Raw genomic sequence first — 12,179 nt, 5'->3', positions numbered from 1 at the left:
CAGTTATATAAATGGTTTTATTTATCTTTTTATATTTTTATGAATCTCTTTTTACATAAATGTCATATTTGTTTATGTTCATTTGTCAGTATCCTCCTTAACGTGAATTTTGCAGGGATTGAGGTTTTTTTAATCAATTTTGACCAATTCTATACTAAAGTGGATTGAGGTTTTTTTAATCAATTTTGACCAATTCTATACTAAAGTGACCATAATTTGAAGTTTTTTTCATGCTTTGATATACATATATTGTTGTGTCAAATAGAATTTCAGTCCATCAGTTCTCCATAGAACTATATCAAATTTGAAGCCTATATATACTACTATTAGATTTATCACTTTTCTGTTTCAATTCAAATATATTACTATTAGATTTATCACTTTTCTGTTTCAATTCAAATATATTGATGGATCGGTTAAATTTCAATTCATGAGTCGACGATACCATGATAGAAATTCACATGGTTCTACCTTATAATCAATTAATAATAAGTGGAGTAGAATATAAAATTTATATATTCTTTTTCACTATACAATATTTCCCCTTATGTGTTCCCTTTTTACTTGCCATTTGATTTTGCAAAATACTCTATATATTTTGAAATAAATAACCTAATATTTGGGCGTATGAATTAAGTAAGTTAAAATTTATATGTAAAGTATTGATATGAATCATATGATCCATTATAATTAATAAATCTTTTGTTTGCAAAAATCATTTTTTAGAATGTACCCACTTATAATTAGACAGACTAGGAATGAGGTGAGGAAGCATAAATGACAGTTCAGAGAAATTTATGAGCCGTGCAAGTATTAAAATTTTATTTCTATCAGTATATTCGATTAATTAATCTATATTGCAAGTGTAATCGATAGATAGATAAATATGAAAATTTGTAATTGGAATCTATATAGTCTATAATACATCATCACCAATGTTATCACGAATTGTCTGTTGTCATATAACTAGATACTGTACAGCCTTATCCATAACTTTATTCTATTTGGCTCATTGGTAAATTGGTAATTCCGTGTTGGGAAGATTGATGTGGCGCGGTTAAAATACACAAAAATCCAAACAAATCTATGATTGATTTTTTTTACCAGTCATAGCTTCCGGTTTCCTCAAAGCAGTAAGCTGCCAACTCATCCGTTACAATCCACGTATAAATTCGATTAACGCTTACACCGCAAACCGCCAAAACCACCACCATTCACCAATCATCTACCGGATTTTCTCCGCTTCCAGCCGCCGTCGCTACCGCTACCGGTAATAGCTCATCTATCTCAGTGTTTTTGCGAGAATTTGGATCACAGTGGTGATCTTATGGTGATTTGCGATTTAATTGATATGAATCGCATTGGTTGTGCGTGATTAGCGCGCATAAATATTACTTCTGCGGACTCTCATCGAACTGCATTTTATAAACACTATTTATTTCCTGATTTGGACTTTTATGAATTTCAGCGTTGACGAGTCAGTTTAGTGTTATAATGGAAGCTTCCGTGTGTACCGTCAACACAAAATCGTGCTTCAGCCTCCACAGCCGCGGGATTTTGACGAGATCGACGATTGGAGTAGGATGCAGTCTTCGCGCGACGAAGAGGAACGACGCTTTGAGGCTTAGCTGCGGTGGTTCGACTTCAATGGGGAGAACGGGAGGTAGTATTCAGAGTTTGTTCGGTTCATCCGCCAAGGCTAGATTAGTCAGAGCTCAAGCTTCTGGTTCGTAATTTTTGGTTGATTTCATGTTTTTTAACACTTAAGGAGTAGAAATGTTGCTATTGTGTGAGATGCAGTTGGGGAATCTAACATTGTAGATGCTTAACTAGGGAATGGAAATATGGATCAGTGATGCTACTTTGTTGGTTTATTAGTGTTTCTTACAATAACAATCATGCAGAAGGAGATATTGAGAATGACGCCCTGTGAAAATCCCGGTGAAATCGTCTGGTACTGTGTTGCCATATGTTGGTGTTGCTTGTCTTGGAGCATTTCTATTTGGATATCATCTAGGGTATGTTCTTTTCTTAGCTGATTTTTTGCAACACTTCCTTGCTTGAGCGAGATACAATTTTGTATAGCTTTGGAGTTAGATTTCGGAAGCTTATTTGTTTTGATCTATTGTAACACTTATTCTTCAGAGTGGTAAATGGAGCTCTCGAGTACCTTGCTAAGGATCTCGGAATTGCAGAGAATACGGTGCTGCAAGGCAAGCTGTTGTTGAACTCCTCTTTTACTTATGAGGTCCATTTTGTAATTGATTAATAAAGGGTTAGAAAGATGATCAGAAGAAGGATAAAGATGCAATCTAGGATTTAGCACACCTAATTTCTGTAAGGGTTGTTCTCTTTGGTTGTATATCTTTAATAGGGAAAAAGGAGGAAATGAAAATCCTCACCCCTTAATTTCATCCTTTCTTTTCCCTCCTTCACCCATTCTTATTCCTTTTCACTCCAATAATCCAATGAGGGATAATGTTAAAATGAATTATTGGTGTGATAATATTATCCCTCATTGAAGTGAAATGGAGGAACTAGAATGGGTGGAAATTTTCTTTTCGTTATTTCCCATGAAAAATTTACAACCCAAGAGAATGCACCCTAAATGTTAAGGGATAGGAACTGAGAGAATATATCTAATTGATCAGAAGTGAGTGATCTCTAGAGTTTTGATTTATCTTCAGCTTAATAAATGTAGAAAGGATGTGTGTGCTTAATCCTGTAGCTCCAATCTGTAACCTTCTGTTACTGGCATCTGAATTACCTTACATTGTCGATTCCTTCTGCTTGAAAGGTCATTTCAACTGTGCTGGAAATATCTTCGCTGTGGCTGTCTAACCTATCATCCTTTTATGCATCCTACAGATTAGACCAGTATTGATACTCCATATCTTTAACAAGATTATACTGATAACAACAGCCTGACCAGCAGGGGTTGGTTCGCTGTTGATACAGTATATGTTGTTTTTTGCTCAGGATATGGTTGATTACCAAATACCCACTCACTCTCAGTATACAGTTGTAATTCTTGTTTGGAGAGCTACTTTGGTGGGCATGGATTTTATGTTATTATATGAATCAACCATTGTGCCTTTTGTTTCTTTGTAGGCTGGATTGTTAGCACACTTCTTGCTGGTGCCACAGTTGGTTCGTTTACTGGAGGTTCATTGGCAGATAAGTTTGGGCGAACAAAGACTTTTATTTGGATGCAGTTCCACTTGCTGTAGGAGCATTTCTTTGGTAAATACTTTTAAATGGAGGATACAATTTCTTCGATAATATCTTTAAGTGGGGGGTTGGAAAACAATGCCTAAAATTTCTTCTCATTGCAGTGCCACTGCCCAGAATATAGAGACAATGATAATAGGTCGGTTACTTGCTGGCATTGGGATTGGTGTTTCTTCTGCAATTGTGCCACTTTACATCTCTGAGGTACCAATTTCTCTTAATTCGCATGTCAATGTTTTATATTAGTAGATTTTACTACATCCCTAACCCTCTTTCTCTTGTCAGATCTCACCAACTGAAATCCGAGGTACACTCGGATCTGTCAACCAGCTATTTATATGTATTGGAATTCTTGCAGCATTGGTAGCTGGTCTACCGTTGGCCGGGAATCCTCTGTGGTAAATAATTATCCTTCCCGAATTCATTCTTAACAGGAAATAGGAGTTCATGCTTGACTGGAATAATTTGCGTAAATAGATAATTTGACTAAGGTTGTCTTCCAATTCCAAGATATAGCCAATATTTTTCGCTTGTACAAATGGAGTCAAAAGTAGTGTGCAATTTGCCATTTGAATTCATTACCCTTCTTTTTTTAAGTTATTTTATCGTCAGTTTAAAAAAATCAAAGATGATAACAGTGAACACCTCTTGTCATTTTGAGTATCACCACAGCATCATGAGCTTATGGTCATTTATTTATTGTTCTCTTTATTTATCTGAAGCAACATGGTGTCTCTCATATTGCCAGATATGCATGATGGGCTTCTAGAATGAAAGAGCATTAATTCCCGAAACTTTTCGTAGTATGCGGATGGATTTAGTCTATGAACCTGGATAACATCAATCTAGCCTAATTTTCTATAGTGTCTCTTTACTCTTATCTGGTATAAGCTTCTTTACTTTGACAGAGGCAATTAGAATTCTCTAGCTGTCTTGACTTTATCTAAAGAATGGGGTAGGATCCTATGTTTGTTTTCAGTACCATCTTGTTGTATTTGAATTCATATAGGATCCTATGCTTGTTTTCAGTACCCTCATGTGTATTTCAATTCATAGACACCCTGAGAAATATATCTGGACATAAGCCCAACTGAAATAATTTCTGAAGCATATGACCAATTTACTGGTCTAGAATTTGATGATTTCAAAGGAATTTTACCAGTCATAATTTTCTTCATTTATGAATCTTATATTGTTATTCATAGGTGTAATATGATTTTTAATCTTCATAATATCTAGGTTATTCACATGAAGAAGATTATCCTCATACATTTTGACTGATTGTCTTATCTCTCTCTACCCTTGTATTAGGTGGAGGTCAATGTTTGGTGTTGCACTTATTCCATCTGTTTTACTCGCACTTGGAATGGCATTTTCTCCTGAAAGTCCACGTTGGCTTTATCAGGTTTCATTGTGAACTTGATTGCAACCTCCTTGCTTCTGTGGCTGCCTATTTGTTGTGATAGTTTGTCGATAGTGCTAAACAATCCCGTTTTGTGTTTGCAGCAAGGAAGAATTTCTGATGCCGAAGTATCTATTAGAAGGCTATATGGGAAAGAAAGAGTTTCTGAGGTTATGAGGGATTTGGCTGCAGCAGGACAGGGTTCCACAGAACCAGAAGCAGGCTGGTTTGATCTTTTCAGCAGCCGTTACTGGAAAAGTACATCTTTCCATTATTGAATTGTTCATTTTGACCTCATTTAAATTTATCAAATATGGATCTGATTCATCAATACTGTTTTTGGATATTGGTGTTCTCTTTTTTTGTTGTCCCAATCACTGATTGCATTCTGAATTATAAAAACTTAAATAATGATCTCTTGGGTCTGCTGAAAACTAATACTCGTCACATGTTTCCATGTAGTTGTTAGTGTAGGTGCGGCTCTCTTCTTGTTCCAGCAGCTTGCTGGGATAAATGCTGTTGTTTATTACTCAACTTCAGTATTTCGCAGTGCTGGAATAACATCTGATGTTGCTGCCAGTGCTCTGGTTGGAGCTGCAAATGTATTTGGTTAGTCTTTTCATTAAAATCTGTAAAACGTTGGGTTGTTTAGGGCCGCAAGTGTTTTTCCTTATTGGGTAAATCTTCTTCTAGGCACAACTGTTGCATCCTCATTGATGGACAAGCAAGGACGCAAGAGCCTTCTTCTTACAAGCTTTGCTGGAATGGTATGTTTTAGTTTGTAGGATTCTGAATAATGAGCCTTTTCTGAGTATTCTTGAAGAATTATGACATAAGTTCTTTGGAACCACCCTGGGCCAATGGGTTGGGGGGGGGGGGAGGGGGGATTAGGTACAACTTGCTTTGCTATTTGGCATGAGTTCTTGCTTTTCCAAAATGGTTGACTCAAGTTGCTGCTAGAAGAGTCAATTGAACTTTTCTTGTAACAACTTATGGTAACTGGTTGAATGGAACTAGAATGAAGCAAAGTAAGTGGCCAGTGTTACTGCTAGTGCTAGGTCATTGTATTGCTGTGGGCCAACTCCGATTGAGACCAAGGTGTTGCCTTCCTGTAGTCCTTACTCCTTACTTGATCTAGTTATTTCATGATGCTTGTGCTCTTTGATCTGTCCGCTAATGACAACAAAAACTTGGAGCAATCTGAAAAATCTGTTGCTTTGTACCATATGGAAGTTATAGCTGGAAGTTGTATATTTTGTAGGTTTCTTGTTCGATTCTGCCTCAACTTGAAACGTGAACATCCGAAACCCTATGCTGCATTAACTTGAATTGTTTATTGAACTTTGGTTGTGCAAGTATTTTTTTTTAATACGTGGTCTCCACTTTCTTGCTTTAGTTATTTCCCTTGTTTTGAATGATTATTTTTATTAATTTTCTGTGAAAGGCTGCTTCGATGTTGTTGCTTTCTTTGAGTTTTACTTGGAAGGCCCTGGCACCATATTCAGGAACACTTGCTGTTCTTGGGACAGTTCTGTAAGTGATGTTTTCTGGCAGGTCATGTTTATTGTATTTGTTGTAGTGATAATGCTGTCTTGTAATCAACACGTCTCTTTTTGTCAAACAGCTACGTATTATCTTTCTCTCTCGGTGCTGGTCCTGTGCCTGCTCTCCTACTTCCGGAGATCTTTTCATCTCGAATCAGAGCAAAAGCAGTGGCATTATCTCTGGGCATGCATTGGGTACGAAATTATTTAAGGAAATGTTTTTTTTTTGTTCTTTTATTTTTCATATGCTTCATTTTCATATTGGAGCAGCCTCTGCCACCAATAAGTATTAATGAAAATTTTGGTTTAAAGAATAGGAGTGCCACGGTATTATAAGTAGAGTTTCATTGAGTTTTGTGGGTGAGCATTTTGACTTGCTCTGGTGCACCTGTACTCTATTTGGATGTCTTATCTACTATTTAGGTTTACGAACTAGCACTTTGTTGAGATTAGTCATAAAAGATCCTATCAAAAAATTTGAAAATGGGAGAAAAAGGCAATTAAATGACCCAACATTTTTTATTGATTAAGTTGTTTATTGGATGATCTAAACAATAGATGCCTTGAAATTTGCTTCTGCCGTTCTACATTGCATATACTACTAACAAGATGGGACCTAAGATAAGAATCATAATCCTGACAATGGTCAGTTTAGGACAAAACATACAAGAACTTTAGAGAAAAAAAGTAATGGATATGCTGAACAAAGAAAACATGAATTTGCTAGGTTTGGATGAAATGTTGTTTAATTAGATGACTCCGAGCTTAGCTAATTGGGACTAGTTGTATACGTGCCTCAATGTCTTCATGGAGACCGAGCCACGTTAAGCACCTCATTATGTAGCCATTACCCATACAAAATAACAAGGCCAACTTAAATAAGTTGTATCATATGACACATGTTAAAAACAGTGACTATTCTGTAATGGCACAAAATCAGAGTTTTGAATAGTCTGTTACTTGGGGTTTATCTCTTACTACATGTTAGGTAACCATATTTCCGACATTTACAGATATCGAATTTTGTGATTGGGCTCTACTTCTTGAGTGTTGTAACTAAGTTTGGAATCAGCACGGTGTACCTGGGATTCGCTTCTGTGTGTCTCCTTGCAGTTATGTACATATCTGGCAATGTCGTGGAGACAAAGGGGCGCTCCTTGGAGGAAATTGAACGCGCTTTAAGCCCCGCCGTTTGACACATTTTTCCTAGTATGTATGCGTGTGAACTTTTTTTTATTGTAGTAACTTAAGTTGTTTTTATGCCAACTCCAGCTAGGACTACAGAGGAGTTTGACGTACATGGAATGGACAGAGTTGTTCACTTACATTTTGAATAATATAAGCTCCCTTTGGTAACATGGAATTGGAATTGGAATTGGAATTGGAATTGGAATTGGAATTGGAATTGGAATAGGAATAGGAATAATATAAGCTCCATTTGGTAACATGGGAATTGGAATAGGAATAATATAAGCTCCATTTGGTAACATGGAAATTGGAATCGGACTTATATTTAAATAATTGATAGTAGTATGAAATTGAATTAAAATGAATTGTGCACACACTATATACATACACTACACACACAATGCACTATGTATACATACAACACAACACTATATACATACTACCCGTGCAGGTATTCGATACTCGTTACCTGTAAAAGTCGGGATGCAAGTCAGGAGCAGGTATCATATTTAAGAATTTTCCTGAGTATCAGGTACACACGAGCCGATACTCGTGTACCCGAATACCTATACAAAATTGCCTTAATTAAGTAATTAATTCACTTTCCACATACTTAACAAAAACTTGCCTTCATTTGTTACTTTCCCAGATATTAAGGAACTTAACAGTGATCAATGATTAGGACTTAGGATTATACGATTTCTATAAAATAAGCTCTGTATATTCTTTTCGTAAAACTTGGTCTCCATTTATTAGCATAATGATATCTACATTTTAGAAAAAAAAAATTATCCAAATATGAGTACTTTCATACAGTACACACACAAATACGGTAAGATTATGGTGAATCCAAATCTTGTATAGGCCAAATGTGATTTATCATATCAGAAAATGGATACACGAACATGGCATCACATGAGTAAAATTGTTCGATTGACAATTGTAAGCATCCAAAATGTGGACCATTAAAATGCTGACAATGCCAAAAGGTATGCATCTCACCAAACATATGCGATTCACTTTGTAAAGCTTGATCTCCTTTACCATTAGTTGGAGACTGGCTAGCTGTTGATAAAACACCACAAACACGAAAGAAGTAAATCACATAATCGTCTTTGGAGCTGAGGAAGATAACCTTGTACAATCGACACAATCTCTGCTGCATCCCCCTCTCCTTAAAACTCCACCAGATACCGGACGTAAAAGATTGATTCACATAAAAATTTGTGGTAGCAATTTCACATGTTGGACTTCCTCTCCCACCTCTCTTTCGTGTCAAGCCTACACATTTTGTAAAAAAGAGCATTCAGATCTAAGTGAATAATCTCAGAGGTCAATACAGTTATCATCACCTGATACAGGTTTCTTTCATTTCCTAATTCAAAGGTTAATACACTAGTATCATCAACTGATGCAGGTATCTTTCATTTCCTAATTCAACCACTATCTTCCCCGATTGTTAAATGAGCATGATAATAGACAAGTAAATGTGAATGGGAGTCTGAGAATACCCCCAAAACAACTTCTGGCGGGTTTTCACAGCTGTGTCTCTTGCTACATTGTCTACTTCAGACGATACATTCACCAGTCTGTTGTTTTCTGGTTTCAAATCAGCAGTGCCATTCATAGTAGGTGTACTTGTTTCTTGATCGGAGCTTTCCTGAATTTCAACCGGCTTCTTGTGGGTTTTCCCTTTCCCATTAGCTCCTGCATATCACCAACAATCAGAAACCGATCAATGAAACGTCGAAGAAGCACAGAACATTATGCACCTTTGTCTTGCTTGTGTATTTTAGATTTGGCTTTGATTTGTAAACGCCTCCTGCGCAATTCCTAACAATCACAGCAAGAAAAAAGAACCTGAAATCATTGCTTACCTTACAGAGTAACCATATATGATTATGAATTAAAAACAATAGTACAAAAAAAAGGAGAGAAAAAAAAGTGTAAATCATTAACTCAATTAATTTTCAACACAGTTTCATCTCATGTTCATAAGGGGTCAGCAATTTAACCAGGATTTCATTGCTATCTCATGTAAATGAAAATCAAGACATTGGTTACTCTACTCCCAACTGCATCTTTTCCATTGATAGAATTTAGATAATTGTAAATGCCCAACTCATAAAAAAGAAATAAATATGAATGTTTCTACTTAATCATGAGGATGGAGTCTCACAGGATCAATACACAAGGAAAGACAACAATGAGGAGATTGATGGTCAAAACCTATTGTTTTGTAGGGTTTGCAGTTTAATACAAATTGAAGAGAGGGATTGAAAGAGTTGATGGGGAACCTGAAATTTGGAGAGCTGCGATTCAGTAATTCCAGATTTGGGCTTGAAATTGGGGCGTAAACACGCCGCTGAGGCTATAGCTGCTTCTCTCCTTTCGTCTGCTTCTTCTCGGCTCTCCCTTTCCATTTCGCTGACTGCAATTTTCGAAAATAGTATAGAGGAAGAAGAATGATTGTTTATTACTCCCTGTCCCACGACAATTGTAAAACTCTTTCCCATTTTGATATTTCTAATAATAATTGTCACACTTTATTTTTATCATAAATGATAAATTTAGTATCACATTTTGCTAATTCACTTCACCCACATTTTATTATAAAAACAATACAAAAAATAAGTCACACGTTCTACTAACTTTTTCAACTAATTTTTCTTTACATTCCTTAAAACTTGTGCTAACACCAAGAGTGACAATTATCATAGGACGGATGGAGTAGATAAGTTGTTTAATCTTATGTGAATAAATAATTAGGAGTACTACGAGTTAATTTTTGATATATTATATAAGAGCATCAGCAATGGCGCCCGTTCCGGCGGACGTCCGACCGGCGTGCTGGACGTCCGCCATTGTGCAAGGTCGCGACGGATACGGACGTCCGCTGTGGACACCGGAGTTCCGCGGCGTTCCGCAGACGTCCGTAGCGACGTCCGTGCGGACGTCCGCCATTGTGGAGACACGACGACAGACGCACGTGCGGACGTGCGGACGTCCGGATTTTTTAATTTTTTTTGTTTAAAAGTCTATATATACGGCTCGTTGAACTTCATTTCATTCGCACCACTTGTTTTAACAAGTTTCTCTCTCTCTAAAAGAGTGAACTGCACAAAAGGGCCATAACTTTTTGCCTTGTAACAACAGAGATCCCTAACATTTAAAAATCCCATCACAGGTATCTAACAAAATATATAATCACAAACCGTGTTTTTTCGGACCAGAACACCCTTAGGGCTTGAAAGGGCAAAGTCGCCCTTTTGTATGGCCGCCACTGCATCACCTGCTGCATGTACTGTTGACGAGACGGCGAAAGCAATTGATGTGACAGAAACATCATGTCTTTTGTCCTCTCTTATCTTCCCACTGTAGACGCCGCTTCAGACGACCTGCATTGAAATTTCAAAAATCTTGTGAATTACAAAACACGTAGCCGGTTGTTTCTCTTTCCTATTTCTCTCCCATCCACTTTCACTTCATCATTTTCGTCTAGCATAACCCTATCTCACCACATTTTCATACTATGCAATAAGCATCTGCAACTATATTCTCTACTTGTACACAGTGCTTTGTCATATATACTTACTATACTATTAATTGTTACAGCCTAATGTTTCGGATCCGGGACCAAGCACTCGGACCAGGACTCAGCCTCAGAGATGTGGCCGCCGCGGTGATCAAGATTGACGGGCCTTACTTACTCTAAAAACTTTGTGTTTGTTTGGGATGGGTGAACAATATTTTGTGGCAGTGTTGATATGATGTGTATGTTAACGACGAGCTGTTATATTTTGGTGGCAGTGATGATATGATATGCATGTTATGTATGTTACAGACTAGTTTGTAACAAATTACTCTATTATTTTGGTGGAAATGATATCATGACATCTTTTGGTGGCATTTGATAGAGTACTTCGTCGGTTTGTATTTATTTGTGTACATGGTTTGTGATTTCAGTCATAGTTGAGTAACTACATTCGTGATTTCAGGCATAGATGAAAACAAAACGTAATCAATCAACATCAGACATTTGATAGAGTACTTCCTCAGTTTGTATTCATTTGTGTACATAGTTTGTGATTTCAGTCATAGTTGCGTAACCTCATTCGTGATTTCAGGCATAGATGAAAACAAAGCGTAATCAATCAACATCAGAAGATAATGACATAGCTTTGTTATAACAGTAGAAAAATTACAATGCATAAGAACAAGATTGTGATTTTTAACTGTCGGAAAGTTGTTGCCGTTTTACCAATTGTTAGCGCCAATGCGTCACACTCTTCAGTTTTCATGCCCAGTTGTAACTTCAAGGCTTCAAACTCCACATTTTTCATGCGCCATTTCTCTTGCAGAACACCTTCAAGTAGCGATTTGGCTCGAAGTTCAGATTCAAATTGGTCTCGCTCAAGTTTCACTCTCTAAATGTAACTGTCTTGGCTTGGGGATAGACTCGCATCAAACCATCGAAAAAACTTGCAATCATCTTCCTGCATAATACTTTCGCATTAATCTTTCTGCCAACAAAATTAATGGAAAAACGAACAAAATACATGATTTTAGCCTTCCATATTGGGCAGCGATAGTAACGTCTACCCGGGTTAGCAGCCGTCCTAGATGTCACAAGCTCAGCCTCAAGATCGTGATTACAATTCACAATTTCGGGACGAGGCCAATTCCAATTGAAGTTTGAACCGAAAGATTGAGAAGAAGAAGAAGAAGAAAAAGACATTGCAACACGACCTGAATTCAATTCGACAGTACAAAATTTAAATCAGCAATGCAATTTCGCCGAAACATAGCACATA

The 12,179-nt window shown here is 36.9% G+C and overlaps 1 protein-coding gene and 1 pseudogene across 1 annotated transcript; one reads left to right on the top strand and one right to left on the bottom strand.

The window, feature by feature from the left end:
• The first annotated feature begins 1,063 nt into the window (after window positions 1-1,063).
• On the top strand, window positions 1,064-7,533 carry LOC121788795 (annotated as a pseudogene).
• Window positions 7,534-8,409: 876 nt separating this feature from the next.
• On the bottom strand, window positions 8,410-9,862 carry LOC121788794. Its single transcript, XM_042187403.1, has 4 exons — window positions 9,663-9,862; window positions 9,138-9,198; window positions 8,877-9,072; window positions 8,410-8,646 (listed from the first exon to the last, which is right to left on the bottom strand). The coding sequence occupies exons 1-4, from the start codon at window positions 9,786-9,788 to the stop codon at window positions 8,604-8,606; spliced, it is 426 nt and encodes a 141-aa protein (XP_042043337.1). The 5' UTR covers window positions 9,789-9,862; the 3' UTR covers window positions 8,410-8,603.
• Window positions 9,863-12,179: the final 2,317 nt, after the last annotated feature.

This window comes from Salvia splendens, unplaced genomic scaffold, assembly GCF_004379255.2.
Source record: "Salvia splendens isolate huo1 unplaced genomic scaffold, SspV2 ctg1146, whole genome shotgun sequence".
Lineage (NCBI taxonomy): Eukaryota > Viridiplantae > Streptophyta > Magnoliopsida > Lamiales > Lamiaceae > Salvia > Salvia splendens.
Note: the sequence above shows the minus strand (reverse complement) of the source record. Positions and strands in the feature narration are given on the sequence as shown.

Bases quoted from the DNA above. Each gene is read 5' to 3' on its own strand.
- LOC121788794 (XM_042187403.1), bottom strand. From the start codon at position 9,788: ATGGAAAGGGAGAGCCGAGAAGAAGCAGACGAAAGGAGAGAAGCAGCT. The intron at 9,199-9,662 runs GTTCCCCATCAA...TGTGATTGTTAG, and splicing joins CGCAGCTCTCCAAATTTCAG to GAATTGCGCAGGAGGCGTTT. The intron at 9,073-9,137 runs GTGCATAATGTT...GGTGATATGCAG, and splicing joins AATACACAAGCAAGACAAAG to GAGCTAATGGGAAAGGGAAA.